We start from the raw sequence: 26,627 nt of genomic DNA, 5'->3' as shown, positions 1-26,627 counted from the left end.
ATTCAGGAAAAAAACGTTGTGTTTCAAAACTCACATCAATATTAATATTTTAAAACCTGTTGATGATTTTTGTCGATTTTATTTAACATATTTAATACAGTATGTAACTTTATTTATAATAAAACTCAGGGAAAAATTATACGTACCTAAAATACAACCAATAAAAAACTATTTATTTATTTTTCGTGTTGTATTTTGTTTATCTTTATTTTAATAATACAAATTCGCAATACTTAAGATTTGAGAACCATCTAACAAATGTAATAAATGACTATTTAAAATAATTCGTTATTTTAATGTGCTCTCATTTTTAAATGCAATTTATGTTAGTAAAAAATTCAATTGTACCTAGTCCTAATTGGCAAATGTAATCAATACATGTGTATTGTAAAATAATGTTTTAGTTAGTAATGTTAAGAAAATAACTCATATTTTAGTTTTAGAGTTGTGATTGTTGATCGTTCCGTAGGTTTTTCTATTGACTAACTTGTTGCCTAACCGATTTCAATGTATAATGTGCTGTAGTCCGTATTATAAATGATTCACAATAACTATTTGCTTATATAAAATGTACCCATTTGCTATTAATTTACGTATTTTTGTAACTAAATAATCCTTTTAGTACTAGATTTAATAAAAATATTTGACCTAAAACATTTGTTATCTATTTATAAATTCTCGTCCAAATCCGTATTCGTAAAACGGTTTTATTCGACTCCGAAATGTCAGCCAGTTTATTGATAAATTGGGTCTATATAAATAAACTATAAATATATATAGCTTGAGGTGAATACACAAGCAGTAAATTCTATTTTGTATTTAAAAATATAAATTAATTTCCTTTAAAAATAATGCAAAATATTAAGAAAGAGTTGAAAGAAGTGGTAGTGATTGAGTCTGAGTTCCGCTGAGTCAAATGAAAACACAAAGTTACGAAACTTCATTCATGCCTACACGAGCTCGATCATCAATGACGTCAATGCTTGTCACAATTTCAAAATCCAAATCCGAGCCAAAATCACTCGATCCGGGATAGAGGCCTTGTGAAAACCTAGCAGGTGTGGACGCAACTTTCTCGTGTATAAAACGCGGCGGGCGCCGGCGGCCGCGACCAGTCCCCCGACACCACTACACCCGCGCTCGCGCATCCGCGAAAACGAAAGTGACTGATACCTGTACCCTTCAGACTGTGATACTGTGATTGTGTGACTCGAACAGTGATCGGTAGCTCGCTGTGTTATCCTGAAACTGTTTCTTCCGACTCTTACCGCATTGAAAGCTCACCTGAAAAGGTACGGATTTGGATTTGTGTTTAGATGAAAATTGTGATCGATAAGTGCATGTGTTAATGCAGCGTCACTTTAGTAAGGATTTATGTAAAGGATTCGTGGTATCCAGAATAACCGTTTCACAAAACTTTTAAATATAAATTAATGGATGGATACTAAAGGCACAATATAATTTATAAACTCCAGGACTAATATTGATACTAAGGATACGAAACATTTCCATAACGTAAATAAATAAAATCTTAGATATCGGTCGATTGTATAACATACTTAATACTACATCGTTTTTATAAAGAATAATCAATTCATTATATCAGTCATATTTTGATAATAATCAGCTTTAGAAAGTTGCGTAATTTTACTTTCACTTACTACAAAAATTATCTTTAAGTTATTTGCTCCGTTGGAAAAACATATTTGCATGGGTTTTAACGATTTTTACTGACAAATGCCGGCTGTTATTTATTTGAATTATTGAAAAATAGCATTTATGCGTATGTAATAAGAGCTAAGCAATAATTGCGAGCAGATCCTCTAGAAGCGATATGTGGAAGCCCGGTGTGGAAAGTAGGTCAAACGTCACACAGCTCGCATTTTATAGGTATACTGCGGGGTTTCTCGTTTACTTTAATAATATGTGAAATTACCACGAGTGAGCACTACAATTGATTGAGAAAGCAAGATAAAAAGACCCAGTACCTACACATGTACAGATTAAGTTTTCATTCATAATATATTCATTGATGATGTTCTCTGGGTTTGATTTAGTTCTTTGCTAACGAAGAAATATTGTTTCGTAATTATACAATCCGTAAATTACGTACTGCATTACTAATATTCTAAAGTTTTCTACATCCTTAAGGTTCGTCTCCGTTGAAATACCAAATTTTGCGATTGTAAACTGTATTTAATTATTTTAAAAGAAGAACACCTTCAAGTAAAACATTTTCATCACCAAAGTAAAAAGAGTGTCTCTTAATATTTATTTTAAACGGATGTCACACCATGTTACAAAAGTGGTCTGGATTACGAAACTCCTTGCAGTAGGGAATCCCATTCTATTGTTTAGATAAACTCATATTTCGTAACTTCTCGTATGTTCCGGTGGTTGGCATCTCAAAGAATCATTATTATTGTTGAGAAATAATTTGATGTTATATTTTGAAATTTTTACAAATGACAAATCATTAAGATTTTATGAATCGGAGTTGCGATTAAGAACGGGAATGCTACTTTATGCTAGCATTCTTCAGGCGCACATTATTTGAACGTAACAAAAACTATTATGTTCAACATAACATAACATAAACATAAGCAGCTCGTAAATGTCCCACTGCTGGGATAAAGGCCTCCTCTCCCTTTGAGGAGAAGGTTTGGAGCATATTCCACCACGCTGCTCCAATGCGGGTTGGCGGAATACACATGTGGCTGAATTTCGTTGAAATTAGACACATGCAGGTTTCCTCACGATGTTTTCCTTCACCGCCGAGCACGAGATGAATTATAAACACAAATTAAGCACATGAAATTTCAGTGGTGCCTGCCTGGGTTTGAACCCGAAATCATCGGTTAAGATGCACGCGTTCTAACCACTGGGCCATCTCGGCTCATTAGTTATGTTCAATAGTTACATTTTATAACATTTCAATTATCATACATATATTGTAATTTAAAATAAAAAAGCGTTTTCCACCTTTGTTATAAATGTTGTAACCAAGACAACAAATAATAAAAAAAAAACATATTATTTTAATTTAATATTCTTATATTAAATACCTATATGAATGGTCACTTTCTCTCTTACTTTATAGATTTCATATTTGCGAGATAAATTCTTGAATACAACGGAAATGTCACGGTGAAAGCGTTAATGAGTATGTTCAGTTTTAATTTCCGTAAGACGACTTACTTGCTTAAAAGTTGCACCGAAAATTAGATGCGATGTACATCATTATAGTTAAAATATGTAATTATAACAGAGCCGTGCTATCAAAATGAATATGTTAAGGACTTTATGTATGGCTAGTAACAATTTGTTCTAGACATAAAGTCGTAGTATGAATAAAATAAAAAATAAAGCTACAGTTGTACGAGTATTTCTCGATTTCGATTAACGGTATTTTTTTTAATAAATATATCGGTTAATTTTTAACTTTTAAATTTTAAAGTAACAAACTTTAAAATTTGTGAAACACATTTGTTTTGACTATTTATATATCTTAGTTTGTACTACCATCATTTCAAATTAATTATATATTTCGTATTTATGAAGAGAAGGAACAATATCTTAGAAGTATCAGGTAGGTCAATAATAATTCACACTTTTGTATATAACATTTATGTGGATCGTAATTTTACTATTCGTACGGTAGAGGTAGAGACGTAGCGCTGAATAGTTTTAGACCATTGTGCATACAGCTATTTAATTTTATCGGTTTATTGTATAACTTCTTAAATACATTGTTATATTGTGTATTACATGTGTGTTAGAATTTAGACAGATCTTCACTTAGGAATTCAACGTAGTGTGCGTTTATGTATGTAAGTAGGTGTGTTCATAGCTGTTTCGTTCTTTTGTCTACAATGTATTGTGTTTTATGATGATAAATTATGTTGAATTACTACGGGCATAGGTAACAGAATTGCAGTCGTGGCAATGAGCTCCAATCCTTCTTATTAGGAAAAACGCCCTTACAGTAGGACATCGACAAAATGTAGTTCAATTACAGCGTAAAAATCATCTGGATAAGTTTTTATTGAATTCAAGTCTGTAAATTTTCTAATATTATTTTCATAAAAAAAGCACCATCAATTGATTTAAATAAATTTGAATATTGTTTAAAGTTTTTGAATTACGAAATGCACCTAGACGAATATTTGTTGACGAATATTATTTATTTGTAAAATACTTTGGAATAAATAATTACAAATATTTTGGAAGTAGTTTGAAAAGTTTCGTGGCATGTGGTCGGAGCGGGCGCTCAGCGCGTCAGTGGAAAGCGAGTCAGTGTGTCAGACCAGCTTTGCCACTCCTAGTGCCATCTTTACACCTGATTCGTTCAACTAATACACGTGTTATATTACAATTAATATTCTCTTATTGTACGCGGTTTACAATACGTGCTTAAATTTTATGAAATAGAACAATTATTAAGTATTTTTAAATTCTATTTGGTAACAGTACTGTAATAATTTATCTTTTTTTAAGTTCTATTTTTATATACGCGATATTATAATTGGGATGAAAAAAGGAACAGCTATAGATATATTTAATTTGATTAATCAGACAATTAAATCAAAATGAATATAATTCGATTACACAAATACGACCGACTGATATTATATTTCATAACACATATTTGCTATGAATATGGGAGTATAGTATTTTTATTTTTTTATATCGTTTTAAAAGCGTTAGTTTGTACTCAACTTAGGCGGTCCGTGTCTAAACGACTAACGACAACTAGTAAAGAAATTCAATGTGATTGCACTCTTTCGTAAACTTTTCTGCTAAGATTTAAATGCATTGGCTAAAAAAATATACATAAGGATATATTATAATATGTAATATGTATTTCTAATCATATTGATATTGGAAGCGTAGGAAGGACCGAGGAATATTTTATCAATCAAAAATTATTGTTGTTACCGTTTTATGAAGTATAGTATCGTCTTTGAATCAAGTATAGACTTCATAATGTGCCCCGTTTTTATTGCAATCCATTTCGATCGTATTGAAAGTTGACCATTTCTCATTTCAAGATATCATAACATGTAGACAATCGTCGATCAAAGTAATTGTCTAAACTCGAAAGAATAAACTTATCTTAATTGCATCTTCATAGATCAGTTCGGTCGCCTATCAAAGTGATCTTATGGAAAAACTTTAATTGTTCTGCGTCAAGTGCGATCTCATCAGCGCGCGGGAGCAACTCGGCATTGTTATAAGGCATAGTTTAGAAGTAGAACTCCTTTCTTTTGCTTGGGAAATGAGCCACAGCCTGTAATTAATAAATGAACGTGACCGACAATGTACATGCTTTGATGTACGTATGTTTTGTTGTAATTATTCATACTTCAGACATTTTCTTAATTTCAATCATTTCTAACGTAAATATATACGAAAACAGATTTTGATTAGGATGTTACACGAATTGAAACCTCTGAAGAAATTTATAAATAGATTTGGAAACTTTGTATTGCCAATTCAACATTCGTTTGCCCTTCTCCTATTAATCTAGCAAAAAAGGATTACAAACACATTAAGAATAACGGTTTTGTTTTCGCCGTATTTAATGAATGTTAGAAAGTGCTTCCACAAATTAAATTTTCGCCACCAAAGAACGTAATATGCTAATCGGTTTTAGGTGAAGTGAACCCCTATAAATACCAGCAGTAACGAAATATAGAGCCCGTATATGGCAGCAATCACGCCAGATACTCGGCGCGGGAATATTTAACTGATTTCACTTCGGTCTCTAACTAGAGGAACAGAATTATACCTTTCATATTAAGTGTTGCCATAACATAATTACTAAAAAGCCCACTCATGTAAACGCATTTACTATAATATATATCATTAAAGTAAGTGGGTACGAATTTTTGTTGGAAAATATCAAACAGATAAAAATTATCATCATGAGATTATCATTTATTTTTTATTGAAAAATATAAATATAACTGAGAATGAAATCATTCATCTTATAAAGATCGATATAAACGGTAATTAGAGTGTTAGTTTTTTGGATAGTACCTATAAAGTAAAATAATATGCAATCTGTAGTGCGATTCTGTAAGAAATCACTTCGTATCTCACTCGTGAAATTTTGAAAAGTGACATACAGTGATACGCCATTTTGATACGTGTATCCTATAAATATTATAATTATTACAATGTCACATATCATCTTCTGCCATGTCAAGTCTAATGTTTTGTTACAGAATAGCATAACTGGCGTTTAAAATTATAAAATATGAATAAAAAAGTTTCCATATTACATAACGAGCCACCAAAGAGATGCTAATGTAAAATAAAGAGAAACTAACTGCTATTAATTATTCTCACTGTGAGTATGTATTATATATTTTTTGAGTTCTGAAGATTAATAAAAGAAACATAAGGAGAAAGTGAGCTGGCTCATTTTGCTCTAATTATGACGGATGTTTGTCTTTAAGAATATTTTTATAACTATAAAATATTAAGTATAAGAAAGTGTTTGTGCTATAATTTCTACGCTTTTTATACGATCACCGAATTAATGCGTTTGGTATACGAATTACGATAAACGCATTTAATAAAGTACAGTAAGAATTTACCTGTCATCATTCTTAAATATAATATTTATTAATGTATATTAAATAAAAATTTACATTTAAATATTACGATAACATTAAATCAACAATCCTGTTAACAGTGATGGATTTATAGAAACTTCAATTCAAATAGACCAATCAACACGCGATCGAGACGTTAGTTTATAGGAGATCGATCGTTTGCAATACATTAAATATGCAGAGAAGACAATTACCGTTTAATAAATTCAATGATACTTTCATTTTCCCCTGAATATAAGTTAAAAACATAACCTTTAAAACTTAAATTGAAATATTCACCAAAAATAAATTTTCACCCCCAACTCTATAGTACGATTAACATACATTTTCGCATAATATAGTATATTCTAAATATACTATATTTTATTATCATTTATAATACATATACGTCATGTTGGCTTTAACAGAATTAATAAATAAACAAAATCTCCTTACAATAATTAATTTTATACTTTAACTGCATACATTAGGGTACAGTTACGGCCGAAATTAATAAACAATCTAATCTGAAATCAAGACGAAAGATAAATCTATATATCTTATTACTGATGTACAGTAACGATTCGTTAAATAAATAAACTTTTTATAATTACAAATGTGCGAACAATTGATTTATAATTAAAATTATATAAATTTATAATTTAAATGTTTAATAGTTACGACTCAAAATGCATACATACATAACTGGTTAGGTTAGATGAAGGCAGACCTCGGCGAAGGGCTGTCTTGACTGATCTAGTGCATTATTTATTATGGCAGCGATTTCTCGCGACTTGTTTAAGATTTCACCACTTTCATCTCGTAGACATTCGCACTAGTAAATTTCATCTATTCTATAAACTGTATCTTTTTCTAACAAGTTATTCATACTTTGAGTATGAATTTATGTATGTTGTCTCACATTATATGTATGTTGTCTCTCGCAGTTTCGCCCGTGGTTTCGGTCTTGCTCGTCAGATTTTAGGTAAACAAAGTAGCCCGTTTTTATTCTTAGGGTTAAAGTCAAAGCTTTATACCAAACTTCATATCAAAATCGGTTTGACCGTGAAAAAGCAACAGACAGACAGAGTTATTTTCGAATTTATAATATTAGTCTAGATAAAAACAACTTAAATAAATATTTTGAGACATTGTTGCGTATAAATAGTGTATGTTTTTATTATATATTTATATATTAATGTATGCTTTATGCTAACGAGTAATACACGTAGTTAAGCATTAAAGCACATGCATAAATACTTTGCTAAAGCTTTCTTATTTATGGTTTTATTATTCATAAAAAACATTAATATTATATACCTACCATTTTTTTCAATATACAAATGAATATACACATTTAAATATTTTAATATATAAGTATTTGTATAAAAATATATGACATAAATTTATAGTACTTATATTTTAGTTTGGTATTGATTTTCTTTAAATTTTTAATCGAGTAGATAGTAGTAACAGTGTCTAAATAATCTACTCCTTACGAATTCCGGAAAAGGCTCGAAGCTTAGTTCACTACGAGTCCAGTGCGAGATGGCGGGTACATTAGCGATTCAAGTTAATAAATAAAGTTAAACATGAATGAAACATACACATACATGTCCAGATTTCAACCAGCATTAGTATAACATTATTTATTACTTACAGTTACACATCAGACGTAGAATTAATATTTGCGAGTATCGTAAAAAAAAATTAACATATTAGTTTTAGTATTATATAATCCGTTTAAAAGATAATAGAATTAACTAGGCTGCATTATCCTATGTTAAATACACCATTGTTACTTCTGACAATACTCGGTATCAACGTTTTCACTTTCATTTCCGTAAACGAGGTAATACGGGAAGCCTGGTTATCGCGAAAATAATTCATTGTGCTGTTTTCATGCTGACAGCCCAAGGACGGTTTCTACGTGCTTGACATAACAACTGATAAACTATAACACATTGTTCAATATTTTAAAACGAATAATCTTTTTTTTTTTTTTATTTCTACTAATCTGTCAGGCTGTGACGCTCCGTGATAGTGATCGAGACTATTAATCTTAGATTTTTATGTAGTTATTTAATAATATATGCATATAATAAAAAGTAGTAATGTTTTGTAATAAAAAAACAATTTATGATGTAATACTTTGTATTTGTTTTTATAACTATGAGACACATTATACTCAATGGTTTTTAATCTTTAGAAAGTTATGTTATATACACAGTTAAAAGAATGCTTTTAGAAAATATGTGAGTTATTTTATTTATAAAAATACATAAACATTAGATTTATTGTTTAAGAATATATTTATTATGAGAATTATTATTGGAACTATATTTTTGATCCGAGTTGTAAAAACTTTATTCAAATATACATATAATTAAAGTAATTTTTCACTATAATACCTAAAATTTGTTTATCTTTCTCTGGCTTAATAATTTCTTTTTAAATTGTTTCAGGTTTTCTCAACTATTTGGAGACTTTATGCCACCGATAAATACTTTTGTAAGTATAACTTCCCAGATTTAAACATTATCGGTTAACTTTCGATCGACTTAATAAACATATTGAATTGAATTACACAACGGTCGTTAAGACGCGGAAACAGCTGCTATATTTCATGTGCGGCAGATCATTTCTTTGCCAAATATTCGACTTTCTCCGCTTGTAATTACTTAAGTGAGACCGTGGCTGTTACGCAACGCGTCTGTAAGCCCGTAATGTAAGCTCGATGCGTGCGAGTGAAAGTGCTCGCTGAAGGATCATGCTTGTAATGCGACCAGTTCTGATTCTATTGTTGTATTTACAAAATGCTTATATAACAAAATGTATTCGATATTTTTGTTATTATATTTTTTTATTGTAATAAGGAATGGTATTAACATTTCTTTAATTCACGTCACATTGTACGGCTGATTAGAAAAGAGGTTTTATATATTTAAATGACAACAAAAAGAAAACATAGAAAGAAAGCATTTGATTATATTTACAGTAAAATATGTAAAATTTAAAATCAATCTAAATTATTAAATATTATTTAAAACGTTAGGTCGTTTGTTCAAGAATGAATCTTTTGTAGAAATCTCAAATATATATTAGTGACTAATATACATATATAATGACGTATAATTAAAAATAACGTTGGAGACATTACCACATCATAAAACTTTTAAATAATACAAACGTCGGGTGAAAGTTTAGTCTATTATGAATGATTGTAACAAAAAGCGACGCGATGAAGTCATCGTCCTTAAATTGGTATCCGCCTTGGGATTTCGACACAATCGGTCGGAGGGCTTCAAGCGCATCAATTATCTCACGGTATTGCGCAACCTCGGACATCGCCCTCGTCCTTGAAGTATAAATCAACTTTCTCTTCCGAGGCGGACGCATTTACCCCGTCAGTCGTCAGTCATCCTACCGTAACATTTCATAAATATTCTTTTCGTTGGACAGTACACTAAATATATGGACCAAATTGAGGCTACAAAGGATTTTAAAACTTTTTGTTGGAGCGCATGCGCAATAAACGTTAGCAACGAATAACATCCATCACTTGACAACGATAAGAAAGAAAATTTGCATGTCAATAATGTGTCATTCTTTTTTTTCTTCAATATTAAAATGTATTATTAAAATGTATTCCATCAATTGCATTATTTCAATCTAATCACGCTAATTTTCCACACACTTCTTGCGATGTGTTTTTACGCATAATACGTTCTTTTGGTAGTCATTATAAACTAGCTTCGATTATAATGATTACTAATTGCGGTCGAGATTGTCGATGACTACTACAGGTGCTGTAAGTATATGACTGCCATCACGTCGATTTGCTGGAATCTGTTAGAAGAATTCCTTTGCCTGTCACCGAAACTAATAATTAAATATTTATGAAATTTAAACGGGACCATTTCAGAATAAATCTCTTTCGAATGAAAACATAATCTTGCAAATCCGTTTGATTGATGACGGAATTATGTCATACATAAAAAATATATCAACATCTAAATTGAGAAGCTCCGGCTTTTTTAAAGTTTAACAAATATTTATCTCTCTAGTCAATCTGAAAAATAATGGCACTGTAGATTTTTTGAAAATCTCTTTTCTTAGGTCAGATACTGAAGGCTGGACGTGTTTTCTAAAGATAGCATCGATCGATATCTAATGCAGTTGTTATACGATGCCGGGAGTCGGATGTCGCGAAATTGCGCGGTGCAGTGATGTAGCGAGTTTTCTCCGCTCGTAAGTTCCGGCTGGGCGAGAATGGAAATATTGGGAGGAGAGAATCTAGAACCGGGCCGTGTCTAACACATTTCTAATTCTCGCTAAATCATTTCGCCAATAATTTTACTTTACATTCTATTTCCCTTTCTTAGTATCGCTAATACTACCTAATTACTATTTACGAACATAGTGCTAAATTGTCTATCATTACGTAAACACATTATTATGGTATACCTGATTAGGATTATAAATATCAAACCATTCAAGCACGTGTTTGAATTTCAAAACATTATGTTATTAATTTTTAGTGTACTTAGTTCAGAATGTGCATTTTTTAAAAATAAAATAAACTATTGGATACATACTCGTATCATGTCTAATAGACAAGTTATGTAAATTTCACGGGGAAACCGGGGCAATTTCCTTGAGGTACGGAAGCGGGTCTTTAGGCTTAGCACAGTTTTGACATTGGAAAGCGCTACCTATTAATTGACAGTACACTTTATTTGCAAACTTCACTTGCTACCCCAGTTAGATATTTTAAAGCCCGAGCTTCAGAGTAAATCAGTTGGAACAGGTTGTAGCAATTTCTGCAGTTGAGGAATGCAACTACAGAGGCGACAGAATTAATTATGTACACCTAAGTAGAAATAAAAAGTTTTATAAAAATATTTCCATGTTTTTATTTATAAAAGTTTTAAATTCAAAAATCACTTCACTAAATAATTAATAGAAATTCAGATCAAGTACCCAAAGATGGCTAAAATAAAATCTTACCCGAACAAGTAACAGTTCTTAACGTAGAACTCGATTGTAAATTTTCAGGTGGTATATGTAATATTATCTGCAATAATTATGGCATTTGAAGTATACACACATTGAAATGTCGTATCACTTATAAAATTTTTATTTAAGCGATTTTTTTATTCCGCCAATCTTTTATCACTAATATCGATACGTTTGTCATTTCTATGCAATTTTCTCGTCAATCCATACCTAACTTGTCTACGCCTGCTACTGAAACATTGGTAAATTTTCTGATTGGAGCAACTAAGTTCATGAACTTATGTTATAACAATTCAAAAAACAGTTGTCATTCGTTCTAGTTTTCCGTTCTGTTAGATAATCTATTTAGTCTTCTTCCTACGAAGTTAAGGATTGACTCTTATTTAAACATTCACGTATTTTTTTTTATATAATACATTTTATAATAATAAAATGTCAGTTGAGGAATACCTTATTTCCTTCGTATTTGTTACGGGCGGTTAATTAATCAATTTATTTTTCAAAGGTATATTAAAACTTAATAGCTAACTCTACATTAACGGAATATTAACTGATAAAATAAAAACTTTATTATGGTACTAATTTATGGTTCAGTATGGGATCTCTCTCACGTCTGGGACTTTTCTTTACCTTAAGGTTGCCTGGAGGAGATCGCTGTTATAACGTTAAGACCGCCTCTTGACCATATTTGTTGAATTTAATTTATATATATGTTGATTGGTTTAAGTTTGTTTGTATTTTTTTTTAATAGAAAAACGCTAAACAACATCAATGATTAAAGATAAGATAACATGAAATAAACAAATTATAACTAAATACATAACACAGAGCTATAAAATTTAAATTAATTTTAAAACTAAGACATTTGGTCTAAACATTATCGAACAGAAAGAAACAGCATCGAACTAATTTTAAATGAAAATTTAGTACTTTGTAATTTCTTGCTTTCTCAGAGGACAGCATTATTTGCATAACACATTATACATTAGTAAGGATACCATATGAATTAATATGTGTATTGTATGTTAATTCGTAGTTTTATTAAATAATAATAAACGTGCTCTTAGTTACTAATCATTTTATTACGTAATAATAGATAGATTGTTTAATAGAATTGATTGCGTAGGCGTAGTACTCAAAACGAGCTCGCAGATTCAGCGTTGTCATACTAACGAAAGTTACCGGACTTTGCGTTCTTCTAATGCCAAGTGCGGCGAAGAAAGCGAGCTGCAAGGCTGCTGTAGAGGTACCTCTCAAATATACTGTCATCTCGCTCAGTCATGTATGGTGTTTGCTTGTAAGAGCAAGACTACGTGTGCTTAAAAGAGAAAGTGGGCCACCTTACGTTTCTCAGTGCCATTAACATGGGCATTGAACGTAAACAGCGACGGTTACTAACTCCAGTCTTGATTGCGATTTATATTCAACTTTGTTTCTTATAATTTAAGATTCATTTTATATAATTGTATAAAAATAATATCATAGTTTCAAAGTTAGGTAGTTCTTCATTGATACAAAGATGCAAAATTCGGAGAGCAACGAACTGTGGCTAGCGGAGAAAGTGTTGCGTGGCGTAACCTTGAGCCTACAGCGTGGGTCTTAGTCTCGTCACCGAATCATATAATAGATGTCAATACGGATTGTTAACGTCTACAGGTGTAGCACATAATTAAACAAGTTTTGCGATTCACATCAAAGCTCATTTTAAGCAACTGTTAAATCAGGTACCGAAGTCCAAACAAGTTCGTAATAAGACAATAATTTTACACAGTTTATACTTATATGCAAACATGTTGGAATACAAATCTCATTTCAATTATAATTTTATTAATTGTTGCACTTTAAACATTACTTAAAAGCGCATTGCTTATTACAATCATAAATTTTATTGCAAACATAATTTATTAGATATTAACATTATTACTAAGCAATATTTTATACTTTATAATATTTTGGTCATAATATATATAAGGATTTTTGGTTTCAAAAATAAGTTATTGTCCAAAAATAGTTATAATAACTTTAGACATATTCTAGGTAGTTAAACGACAAATATTTAAGGTATGGGAACTTATATCATTGAAAATTGTTAACAATGATAAACTGATGCGTTCGATGATGGATGAAAATTATTAAATAATGAAACACTGCACAATAATAGTGACGTGAAGGTTGTTTTTCTTCAGAAATGAAAGCTGGTAAAACAAATTCAATGCCTTCATATCTTTGTCTCAGAATAATTCAATTCTCGTTTAATAGTGGAACGTTAAATTATTCTATTCTTGTAACGCTTCAATAGAGTTCGATTATTTTTCTTTTTTCATCGGAGATCGACGACAAATTCTAGAGAAATCTCATATCGTGTGTTGTTAACATAGAATGTAAAGAGTACGTATTGATTTTTGCTCTAAATTATATTTTAGATAATGTTTCAAACAACACGAATAATCTTTTTACATGAGCTACAAAAGATTATGTTTATGGAGATGACGAATGCTTAAAACTATTTAAGCCTTACCCAGATTCTGTAAGAATGTTTTGTAGTCGCACTTTCTACGGACTTAAAAGTATATCTTAAGAATAATTTAGAGGAAAAGTCATCCGATAATTAAGTGAAACTTTGTGCTTGTAACGAACCAATTAAATTCTTAGCACTTGGGTACACGTCGCTTATCAGAGCCGAAAGTGACTTGGTTATGATCAGCGTAGCAATTAGACAAAATAACACACATATTACTCACTGAATTTCATTTTTATTTTGAGAAGGTTACGAATTTCTGTAATGTATAATCTTAAAAAAGTTTGTAATGATATCACGTATTCAACACTTTCTTGATTTACTCGTAATTTTAGAATCATAAATATTTAAAACAAATATGTTTCGTTCATTGAGAATAAATATTAAATTTTACTTTTAAATGAAACGAAATAAGTTATGCATGGTATTCTTCTTTGTAACATATTCAAACAAATGTATCAATCAATTTGAATATTATAACTTAAACTAAAAACAATATTTAGATATGTATTTATAATATTTCATCACTTATTTTTGGAGTCGTTATCGTAATTAATTTTATTGTTTGAATTTTAGTGCAACATTTGGGCAAGTTAATCGCACTGCTCAAGTGATAAATACCGAAGTTTTTTAGGATTTTTCACTTGTCTAAAATTATATTTTTTTTTATTAAAATTAATTCACAATCCTTCAAGATATCGTATAAAATATAACAAATCCTCAAAATACCCACTATTATTTCAATCTTTTTCCAATAATAAGAGTCCTCGAGATGAATAAAGAAAATAAATATCAAAATTATCAATCATCAATGACTTTAAAAAGAACCAGATTTTTGTGGTAACGTGTTTTCAATACGTCAAAATAATTTACTATAAAGAATAAATTATTATTTTTATAGCGAAACAACTACGACACGTCAAACATAAAAATAACATTTATAAATTTATATGGGAGATGTAGTTTCTAAGCGTTGTCTACACTGAACTGCTGAGTTTATACAGAGAAATCGAAAGTATTGACCAAAGACGATACGACTCATGTTGCTTTCTTTAAACCATCTTATATGAAAATTTTGCCTGGATGATTATTTATGGTCATTAATTTTATCATAATTTCTACCGGATACAAAGTATCGAAAACAAAATACTTTATTTTATTATTATATGATATTAATCATCATTTTGTAATATTTATACTGTAACTATTACCTAACGTGTGTGACGCTCCTTTTAATGTATAATTTTATAACTAGTGAAAGTAAACGTCTTTACGTTCTAATTTTGATTGATGACTTTTGTTAATTATAAATCATTTTATTGTTTTACATGGTTCATTATTGTTAACTTTGTAAAATAAAAGCCATAAAGACGGTGGCTCTACTTAAATATTGTGATAATATTTGTGCCAAATAATTAATATGTATGTTGCTTTAACGAAACAATATGATAATCAATATTAAACATATACTAGTTTACATGTCGCCTGAGGCGTTCTCTACAATGGTTCAATTAGAAAATGCTTTGCTCGAAACGTTAGTAGTTTAAATCGAATATAATAGATCTCATACGAATATGTCAGGACATAAAAGATTGATTTGAGGAAAGTTTTTAAATATGAACCAATAAAAAGGTTGAACCGTGTTTATAAATAATAAATAATATTTTAGTTACATTGCGTTAAATATAACGTACATTTCTGATTGATAGTTTTATTAAAGATTATTCTAAATGAATATTTTCACTAAGCTTTTAATATTCGTAGTCCTTCTCATATTAAAATTATAATAAAAAAAGCGTCAAAAATGAAACTTGGGTTTTAACTTGATTTTCAGTCATATTACAACAATGCTTAAATACATATAATATTTTAATAAAAAAAGTATAATAAATAAAAAAATCAAAATATTTTAATTCATTTAAAAACCACATTTAAATATATTGTATTTTGTAACAGCATTATGTACTGAGATACATAAAGTAACACGCACAATAACTTACATTGCACGCAAATGGAGGTTTCTACTTAGATTTCTTAGTAATCGTATTTTATTTAATGTTCTTATTAAAACAAAAGATCATCTAAGCTTTAATTTAGTAAATGCAGAGGATATCAATATATCGCTGATAATCAGTTATTTATACATTGATAAATCGATTTTAATTGTGATATATAAATAAATGAAATGAATTATAAAAATAAATGTAATTATTTAACCAAAAGAACGAAAGGGTTTATTAACTAAGAGCCGATCACTCTATTTATGGTCACCGTTCGATTTTGATCAACCAAGCGTCGCCCTATTTAAACATTGTTCTTGTTTTCTGCTTAATTGAACTCAGCACCTGCCGAGCCGCCTATTACTATAATATCTTTTATAGATTATATGAAAATAGAAAATGCCCGAGGGTCTACTTTCTTGCCAACGTATAGCCTAGTTTCGGTCGGATTGATCGGCAACATAAAAAAATAATTGCTTTGTCTTCGAAACACGAAAATATTAGCGTGCATTAGATTACGAGGAAAAATATCTATGTTAGATTTAAACATTATTCTAAGAATATGAATATATGAAACATAATGATAGATTGACAACTCAACATGAATATAGTAAATAATAATAGACGCTATCATTATTTTTTTCTTATTTACGTATTATTGAAAATAATCATAACTATTTAATATAGAAATGTAAAACGAATCGATAAAACAAATAACGTTAATCATCTGGAACTAGTAAGTCTCGACTAATAGTATCAGATATAACTTTCTAAGCAGCAATGGCTTGTAAGAGGAAAAAATTATAAATCTGATCGAAACCGTAGACGCCGCATGCCGCGTAACACGTGCGCTACGAGCCGCCGCGCCGGATAAGTGGACTGTCACTATCGTGAATATATCAAAATTTATATCGAAAGCTTGGAGAAACTATCATGAAATCCTTTAATAAAATAGCTGTATATTTTTTATTAAAATGACGATTTTTCTAACACGTGTGCAGCCAAAACTTAACGTAGTTATTTAAGTTAAATTTTTAAAATTACAAAAATAATTGAATATTATAGAATTATTCATAAGTTACTTTACTCGCATAAAATATTTAGTTATTGAGATATTTATAAAAGGCGACCTTGCTACTAGTAAGGTGAAGGCCACGCGCGGTTTCCGCTCGTCTCAACGGGAGCGCATCAGTGAAAGATGTAAGTCGGTGCAGTTCCGGCGCTGCACGATGCACTCGGTCATTAGGTCAGCCCCACGCGCGTCTAGGAGGGGACTGAGAGGGGCTCGCGAGTCACTGCGTCCGCACAAGCCAGTCTCCGCCACCATGCACGGTGCGTTTGCGTTTCAACCGAAGCGCCACTAGCGCACGCGCCCGCGCATTGCGAAGCGCCGCGTGCGCCGTTTCTTGTGCCCATCTCAATGTGTTGCGTTCATTGCAGGCCGCTGATTGACTGGACTGTGACTATGAAGAGGATCAGGTTACTGCTGGTCTTCACGACGCTCCTTTTACAGGTGAGTTGTATATTATTTATTTTTAAATTTAAACTTAAATTCATGCCTTAAATAAAGCGATCATAACGCAGAGATAAACAAAATTATAATATACATATATTATATTTTAATTAATTATAAATCAAATATTTACTATGATAATAGTTTCAAAATATTAGAACGGTACCGTTAAATCGATATTAATTGTAAAAGTTAACTGGCTTTCTACTATATGTGCTTCGTCATTGATTCGCTCACTGAACAATATACCATTAGATTTCACCGCAATAACTACAATGATTTTTATATCAATGTATCCACTATCCACGCGTCATGTGAGCTCATTACAAAAGTAAGAAAATCGATCTCGCGTTGAAGCGGAGAACTGCCTATAACACTTTAAAACATTAGAACTGTATATTGAAAGTACCATTTAATATGGGAGTTTGGCTTAACTCGAAATCGAAACCTCTATATCGGCCAAATATGTGAGAGAAATTCACGAAATCGGAATTTAAAATTGAAGTAAATCGCTTATTTTTTATGAGATTCAGCTGTATTTTCTAAATTTCATTCATACCTATTTATTTATATCGATATAATTTATTACTTAGTATATATACTGCAAGTAACTTTAAAATATATGTATTAAATATTACATAAAATTTATTTTTATTAATTTTTATTAGTCGATATCATATTTATTTTATTGTAATAATTAATCATTAACGATTAAGTCATTTATATATATGAACAAGTGTATCTACTTCCACATTATTCAGCTTATCCGCTCGCGTTCCTGGCAAGTAGGCTAATGATTCCGTTAGCACATCTACAAAACAGTGAACCATTGGAAATTAACTGCATATGATACTCATACATCTCAATTGCGATAATACGTAAGAAATAACGATATTGAAACGAGTCGATAGTGCTTTCACGTAAACGTTTTAAATGTAAATTTTATATTATACAGTACATCATAATTTTTTTAATAATGTCTACCGCAGTTAATAAATTGCGTAATCATTTACGCGATGTTTAAAAATATTACGAGTGTCACGTAGAGTCAATGAACGCTACAATACCTTCAGAGTTGGCACTTTCACTACGGATAAAATTTGTAGCTACAATGATGCAAGATTCGTGCTGGCAATTTCCTTTTGAACCGTGATCTTTATTCAGTAATAATCGAGTTGAATAATCGTTATTGGTGACTGGAAAACATCGAATTTTTGGTTAAAAATATTTGTTGGAAAAGGTAATAAGTACTTTGAATTGTCGTATCAATTGTGATCCTAATATGGCTATAGTAGCATGTCAAAATTACAAGTACAATAACAAGTAACTAATCTAATAAGGTTTCACGAACAAGAAAGTAACATTAATTGTTAACTTTAAGATAAACAGACCAATACAAACAAATGAACGAGAGGCTAATGTTAATTTAACGTAAGAGGGCGTAAAATTTAATTGCTTACATTAGAAACTTCTGAGTAGGTACGTTTTCACTAAGCAGATGTTTTTATGCATTGTATTGTTTAAGAGTAGACATTTCAGCACTTCGCTCCAGGCAGCGATTTGTCGAAGACAATGAATTGTGGATCACTTTCGTTTACTATAATTACACATAACAATACAAAACTTAACGTTAAGTTAAATTTAACAACGTTAAGTTTTCTAATATCTTCAACATATAATTAAAAATCGTTATTAACATAAATATATTTATGATTTCCTATTGTTTTGCTAATTTTGACTTCGATATATATTTTTATTCACTTAGTCCTCAGATACTTTACCGCCAAACAGAAATACTTAGTGTTGTTGTGTTTTAATTTGAACGGTAAATGAACCAGAAGATTACAGGCTCAGGGGACATAACGTCTTAACTTCAAATGTTGGTAGCGCATTGATATAAGGAATGGTTAATATTTGATTAAAGCGCCAATGACTATGGATGGTGACCACTGACGATCCCGCGGTCCACGCTGGCCCACTTGCAAGTCCGCCAGCATATATTAAAAAAAGCTACCTCAATATTTTTAATGTAATTTCTATTTTCGGCCACACAAATTGAAAATTTAATGGAAAAAAGGAAAATGAATCTGAAAATGACGTTTCAAGGGAAAGTATTCACGCATACCTATTAGCGGTTGTCCGCAAAGTTCAAGGTCAATTTCGATGGTTAAATGAAGTGAAATTTTACTAGAGATAAATATTGTAGTAAAAGATGAGTTCATTTTGTTTGTACTTTTTGATTAACGCCAATAAAATACAACCATTCTTCAAAGTGAACATACTAATAGGTTTACTACTAATATTTTAGTACTAAACCATAGAGAATATAATAAAATAATATGTTTTTTTTTATTTGACAGTTATTTATGTTATCTTCGCTTACCCGGAAGTCGGAACTAAGACTTACTTTATAGAAATATACTGTAGTTTTAGTGGTTTTATTTGGAGCTAGAATGAGATGAGATCTTAGGTCGATGAATTCATAAATAACATTAATAAAAAAGCTGTAAATTTAATTTACCAATTACTATCGACCTATGTAAATCAGACGAGTTGATTTTGTATAATTGTTGTTTAAACGCGTTCAAAAGACGCTTAAATAATTTAAGATGTCGTTACTATTTTGCTTGTAAATTAGCAATTATACTGGTCATTTAAAACATAACAATTAAAAGCATTTATGTTGGGCAATACAATAACTACCAGCTAACTATGATCGAAATGAACCTGAGATATATCCGTATGTAATTTCAGAGGGTAGTTATTTAGTATACTAGGTATATTGTTACTATACAATTTAATTTTTTAAGTACGATCATTTTATAGAAAAGCCAAAAGACCTGTGTGCGTAAACGCCAGTCTTAGTTTCCTCAGCTCTTTCATTCACATTTTCCATTCGCTTACTCTCTTACACTGATGATAATCATTCAATGGGACAGACATCCGACATAAACGATAGCTTTCCGACGCACGGGAGTGTAAACAACTTCCGAATTGCTGCAATTAAGAATTTCTCCACATAAAAACTTAATAACTCGAATAAAAGTAATAAAAAATCGATTTTTAAATATTGAAGTAGAAAAATAGTATCGCTTCCTTCGTTTTGTAGACTAGACAGTTAGAATAGCGGTCCTTAATCTCGTAAGTTGTGGGTCATACTTAGTTTTGATTATAAACATACCGTAATTCGTCAATGTTTTCGTTTCTCACTTCGTATTCTTATTTATACATATTTATCTTATTCAATCGAATTCGATAAGAATTAATCGGTAAAAATAATTGCTTGGCATGGTTCGTTACAAGTCTAGGTCGAAATAATTTCTAGGTATATTTTATGAAATACTTCTCCGTTGCGCGTTATTTCACCTTATTTCCTGCAAACTAGTTTGTTCTTACAAGTTACATGTACTTTTGATACGTAGCATTTAATTTTATATGTGAATAGATCATTTTTATTAGTTAATAGTGTTAAAAATGTATTATTTAGTAGGAAAATTTTGTCAATGTAAATTTAAAGATAAACCTTATTAGGATTCACAAACAATGTGTGTAAACGAAAACAAAATCCGGTCGCAACAACTTTCATCTCCGGTGTACTAAATTTTATCGGAATGTCTCTTTCAATCTTGTGAACGACCTTTACCTATTAAACATTACCTTACTATTTTTATTAATGCGAAAGTTTGTATGTTTGTATGTGACGTGAAACTATGTTTCATAAAAGTTGGGATAGAAGTCGTGTTTTTTAGAATAGGGCGTTGTGTGCTATTTCTTAATTATACATTAAAAAACCACAACAAGACTTTAAACTGAGCGAAGTGATTAGTTAAAAGTTAGATTCTATATATAAATATATATATATATATATATATATATATATATATATATATATATATATACACACAACTTAACCTTTGGTTTTCTCTTAACCTTTCACATAAAATATATAAAATTACACTCAAAATAAATCCAAAAAATGCCTCACAAATGCCAAAAAAATCTAAAAAAAGGGAGAGTCAACGTTGGAGTGGGATTATTATATATTTTTAACTTTACAATAATATGAATTAATTTATCACTTTATTTTAAAAACATAATTTATACAGAAAAAAAAAACGTACTGTTTCGTTACCACTTTAAAAAGTATTGTAAATGAGCCATTCAAGAGGATCATGTTCGGTGGAAACGGATGTGGAAGAAAGACGGATGCTTTCACCTGCGCGAGCGCACTTACTCATGACGCTTAAGTACGTTTTGAGCATTTAATTTGTGATAAGCTAGACATCGTAACAATACGTCATTCAGACTGAATATGTATCAAGATGTATTTAAAAAGTATACAAATATCTATTAATTCATTACGTTGACAGTATTTTTAGTTCTATTACAGCTAGGTTGGTACAAATGCTATCACGATTTGTATGTATTTCAATAGGTTCTTTTTAGCTTTTTAATGTAATAAATGTCTAAGCATAAGTCTTTCACTAGACTCTACTCTTTTTTCAAAACTTCACACTACACACTTAAATCCTTTCGAAATAAATTAATATAACTAAGTGAAAATTGTTTTACATCCATCATCACGTATACGTACACGTCGCGTAAGGGGAATCTTTTATTGACGAATCTGGACCTTTTTGTCTCGGCTATACTTTATTATATGTAGGTAAATTAGCATTGACCGATATAACATATTCAAATTGTAGATAATAAAATATAATTACTAACTTGTCATGGTTGTAAAACACTTATAAGTAAATAGTAAGTATAATAGAATAGATCGTACGTGTTTCAATAGAATCACGTAGTAAAATGAATAGTCATAGTTTCTGCTGTGATAGACAGTTACTCGCAATTTGTACGTACGCTCTACTATTTGAAATGTTGAAATACTGATAGCATAATGTTGTTAAACATAAAAATAAAAATACCTAACCAGAATCGACAACAATATTTAAACTTTTGTAAACATAATTTATCGCATTTATTGTTAAGGCGGTTATAACTGTTAGCGTAGGGGCTCTTGCTTTTCTTCACTTACATTTAAATAATATTATTAATTTATTATCTTTAATAACACAAATGCAACGGTTTTTTTTAAATATAGTTAGACGAAAAGACTAATAGACGACCTGATGATAATTGATAACCATTGCACATATACATTAGCGCTCTAAGATATATTAAACACTCCTTCTATGACAAAGCGCCTTCTTGGGAGCTAATACATTATGTCCCTTGTGCCTGCAGTAACACTGGCTCAAAACTGGCTTAAAATCAGAACACAATAGTACTAAGTATTGCTGTTTGGCTGTAGAATATCTAATTAGTGGTATATATCCAGACATTCTTATTTTATACTAGCTGTGCCCGCAACTTCGTGCGCGTTTGAATTTAATAAAAAAGCGTGACTATTTTTATTTTACATATCATTCTAAAATAAAAGTAGTAGCCTAAGTTACTCCTTATTACATCAGCTATCTACCAGTGGAAGTCCCGTCAAAATCGGTTCAGCCGTTCCAGAGATTAACCACAACAAACAGACAGACAGACAGACAAAAATTGTAAAAAATGTTATTAAGGTATATGGACCGTGTATACATATGCATTTGGTAAAACGCGGTTATTTTAATATTACAAATAGACAATCCAATGTTATTATATGTATAGATTCATACCTAGGCACTCCTTTTTGTATTTGAATTCAGTATTTACATGTATTGACAATAACGATATTTAAGAGATGACATGCTTATCGACAGTAATATGATCTATAGCACAGTCTCGTTAAACACGCAGGCATCACGCACGCCTCACGATTATATGCTTTCACACTTTTTTTAAAATATATTCGCAATGCAAGTTTGTATCTCTATTTTAAAATATTCTACTTTCAACTTTCGATATTACAATAACTGATCTCACAATAAAACTATGCCCTTATTTGCGGATAGCTAAAGAAAGCTATATTTTTTTAAACTTGCGCATGTTTGCGCAGGTCCGGTGCTTTCTTCGACGATCTCGAGCACTAGGTAATTTCTAACCGGTTTAGAAAATACGACAGCAATAGCACGGCCCGGGGCTTGTCTAAGTCATATTTATATTTGAAACTTTAAAAATATTTTTATAGTAATTGGAACACCTGTCATAAGAAATTAACATTTCGAAACAACAAGTCAGTTGCAAATAAAAATTACGACCTTTGAGTTTAATTTTTATTATGCATACGATTTTTTTGAATTTCCTCTATCTATCAAAATAAAATCTATCTATATCTATCGTAATAAATTAAACTTAAATAACTATAGATTTAACGATGCCTTATATTCGGATTAGTTAATTACGTTGATTTGATCTCTGGAACTTAGATAATAGGTTATAAAACCAAGTTAAAGCTTATACATATATAGAAAGTCGTTGGAACTCATCTCAGCGGTGTGATTGCGCTGATTAATATTATAATTGATCTCGCCAGCTATCCATCAGTGTAGAAAGTCGGAAAGAATGAGCAATCGCGAGATGCCGGGCAAGTCGCACGCGCGTGCCGCCAACTAGAGTGCGACGCGCCCGTGCTGTTGGAATGTTCTATACTCAACGATGCATTCATTATGAACGTTAAATCGCTTACTGTTAAAACACATAAAGAAACCATATTCCTGTTTTGTCAATATTATATAGCACTAAATTATAATATAAAATTATTGCTGTTGTTAGGGATTAAATTACGATTATTAAGTGTTTTTAATTATTAATGTAGTTAGCCCTATTTGTTACAATATTTGACCACGCTTTTTTTCATTTCAGGATGCAATATGCGAACCACCCGTGGACTCAGCTTCGCTCCCCTTAGAACATCGAGGCGGAGCATATGGTCCACCACTTCCTGCAGCACACACAGATGACCCATGGCCACTCGCAACGCCAGACAGTCCGAAAATAAAGCATCTACAAGTACAGTGTGAAAAAACTCACATGAGAGTAAACATCGAATTCGATCGACCGTTTTACGGCATGATATTCTCAAAGGGGTTCTATAGTGATCCTCACTGTATGCATCTCAAACCCGGCACGGGACATTTAAGCGCAACCTTCGAAATATTCCTTAATAGTTGCGGTATGTCAAGTTCTGCCAACCATAACGTGGCAGCTTACGGAAGTCCTACTCCAAGTGGATCGTATGTCGAAAACACAATCATAGTTCAGTATGATCCTTATGTTCAAGAAGTATGGGATCAGGCACGAAAATTAAGATGTACTTGGTACGATTTTTATGAAAAAGCAGTCACCTTCAGACCGTTCCAAGTTGATATGTTACACGCTGTTACAGCTAACTTTCTCGGCGACAACTTGCAATGCTGGATGCAAATTCAAGTAGGTAAAGGACCTTGGGCTTCGGAAGTATCGGGTATAGTGAAAATTGGACAAACCATGACTATGGTTCTTGCCATTAAGGACGATGAAAATAAATTTGATATGCTCGTGAGAAACTGTGTAGCACATGATGGCAAGCGAGCACCTATTCAACTGGTTGATCAATATGGATGTGTTGTGAGGCCTAAGATCATGAGCAAGTTCCAAAAAATTAAAAACTTTGGCCAATCAGCCTCAGTTGTATCATTTGCCTATTTCCAAGCATTTAAGTTCCCTGATTCAATGAATGTTCACTTCCAATGTGTAATTCAAGTGTGTCGATACAACTGCCCTGAGCCTAAGTGTGGAGGATTAGGTGCTGATTATGGTGTCCCGTTACTGGGTGGTAATGCTTTGACAGCAGGAGAATATGGATTACCGAATGCAGCTCACGGCGAATATGGACCGCCTCCACCTGCACCGCACTCCGAATATGGAGTACCACCCGCATTCCCAGACCCACGGCATCCTGCTGACGTTTCCGGCGCATATTCCGAAAAACGGGATGATGCAGTACCACCCCCTCAAGCTCAAGTTTCATCAACACCTAATGCACCTAGCCCATCATCGCCCTCACCTAATCGTGAAGATGACGATGTTAACTTACCACCACCCCCACCACCGGGCCGACGCGGAGTTTACAACACAGTGAAGAGGAAAGACGAAGGTCACGGAAATCTTGCAACACTGGGCGGACGTCCACGATCAGTAGAAGACTTGCCAGATAGCTTACTTGGAATTAGAAGGAAGCGTGAAACATCAACACGAATTTACAAGCGCGATGCTCAAGAGATGACTGATGTCAATACGAGCCGAACGATTCAAGTAGTAGCTCCTGGAGATGTGAACTTTGCTTTAAATAATGCCGCAGCCAATGAGACTGTTGTGATCCAGTCTCCAGCAACAGATCCAGAAACGATATGCATGTCCGTACCATCGTTCGTAGCTGGTCTCGTTATGTTATTATTAGTGCTGGTGGTAGCATCTTTGGTAGCCGCTTTTCTTTTCGTGCGCGTTCGTGCGCTCGATAGGAAGGGCGCACATGGCACCGCCGCATACTTCGAGACTGATTATGTGAAGCATACGAACTAACGACGATAGAAGGCGTGAATGTGATGCGTGGACATTCCATAAACTCTTCTCGGATCCAAAGAGCGTGCGTGCATCGGCCCCGGCCGGACGGCGGCCAGCTGTCACGGTTGCGATCGAAGCTCGGTGACATGTGACTTATTTATTTAGTAATTTAAAACGTGTGATGTATATGTTCGACTGCTTTTTGTAAATTATTTTATTCGTGTGAAAACACTATCTGTACTGCCCTTATATAGTCGATATGTCTGTTGTAATTTTGTAAAGAGTCGTAAGATAAGAGATAGACGTAAGTTGTATACCAATAAAATGTCGTGTGCGAGTGATGATATTATTTTCTTCGTAATATTTAAGAACCTGGTACATTAAATTGATTTTTTTTAGCAGACTCAAAAATGTAAATTAATTTATACACACTATACACATTTAATTACTTTTTAAATATTAGTCAAATTAAAAAAATTTAATAAAAGTTC

The 26,627-nt window shown here is 31.6% G+C and overlaps 1 protein-coding gene across 3 annotated transcripts; it reads left to right on the top strand.

Moving 5' to 3' along the window:
- The first annotated feature begins 1,119 nt into the window (after nucleotides 1-1,119).
- Nucleotides 1,120-26,469, top strand: LOC125067253 (cuticlin-4). Of its 3 annotated transcripts, XM_047675747.1 has the most exons (4): nucleotides 1,120-1,292; nucleotides 9,068-9,113; nucleotides 17,580-17,652; nucleotides 24,457-26,469. In XM_047675747.1, exons 3-4 carry the CDS (start codon nucleotides 17,605-17,607, stop codon nucleotides 26,152-26,154), a joined length of 1,746 nt encoding a protein of 581 aa, XP_047531703.1. In that variant the 5' UTR covers nucleotides 1,120-1,292; nucleotides 9,068-9,113; nucleotides 17,580-17,604; the 3' UTR covers nucleotides 26,155-26,469. The 3 variants fall into 3 exon arrangements, with proteins under 3 accessions (XP_047531703.1, XP_047531711.1, XP_047531694.1); XM_047675755.1 differs by lacking the exons at nucleotides 1,120-1,292; nucleotides 9,068-9,113 and adding an exon at nucleotides 17,454-17,471; XM_047675738.1 differs by lacking the exons at nucleotides 1,120-1,292; nucleotides 9,068-9,113 and having other exon boundaries at nucleotides 17,480-17,652.
- The last annotated feature ends 158 nt before the right edge of the window (nucleotides 26,470-26,627 follow it).

The sequence above is a fragment of the Vanessa atalanta genome, chromosome 1, assembly GCF_905147765.1.
Source record: "Vanessa atalanta chromosome 1, ilVanAtal1.2, whole genome shotgun sequence".
Taxonomy (NCBI): Eukaryota; Metazoa; Arthropoda; class Insecta; order Lepidoptera; family Nymphalidae; genus Vanessa; species Vanessa atalanta.
Note: the sequence above shows the minus strand (reverse complement) of the source record. Positions and strands in the feature narration are given on the sequence as shown.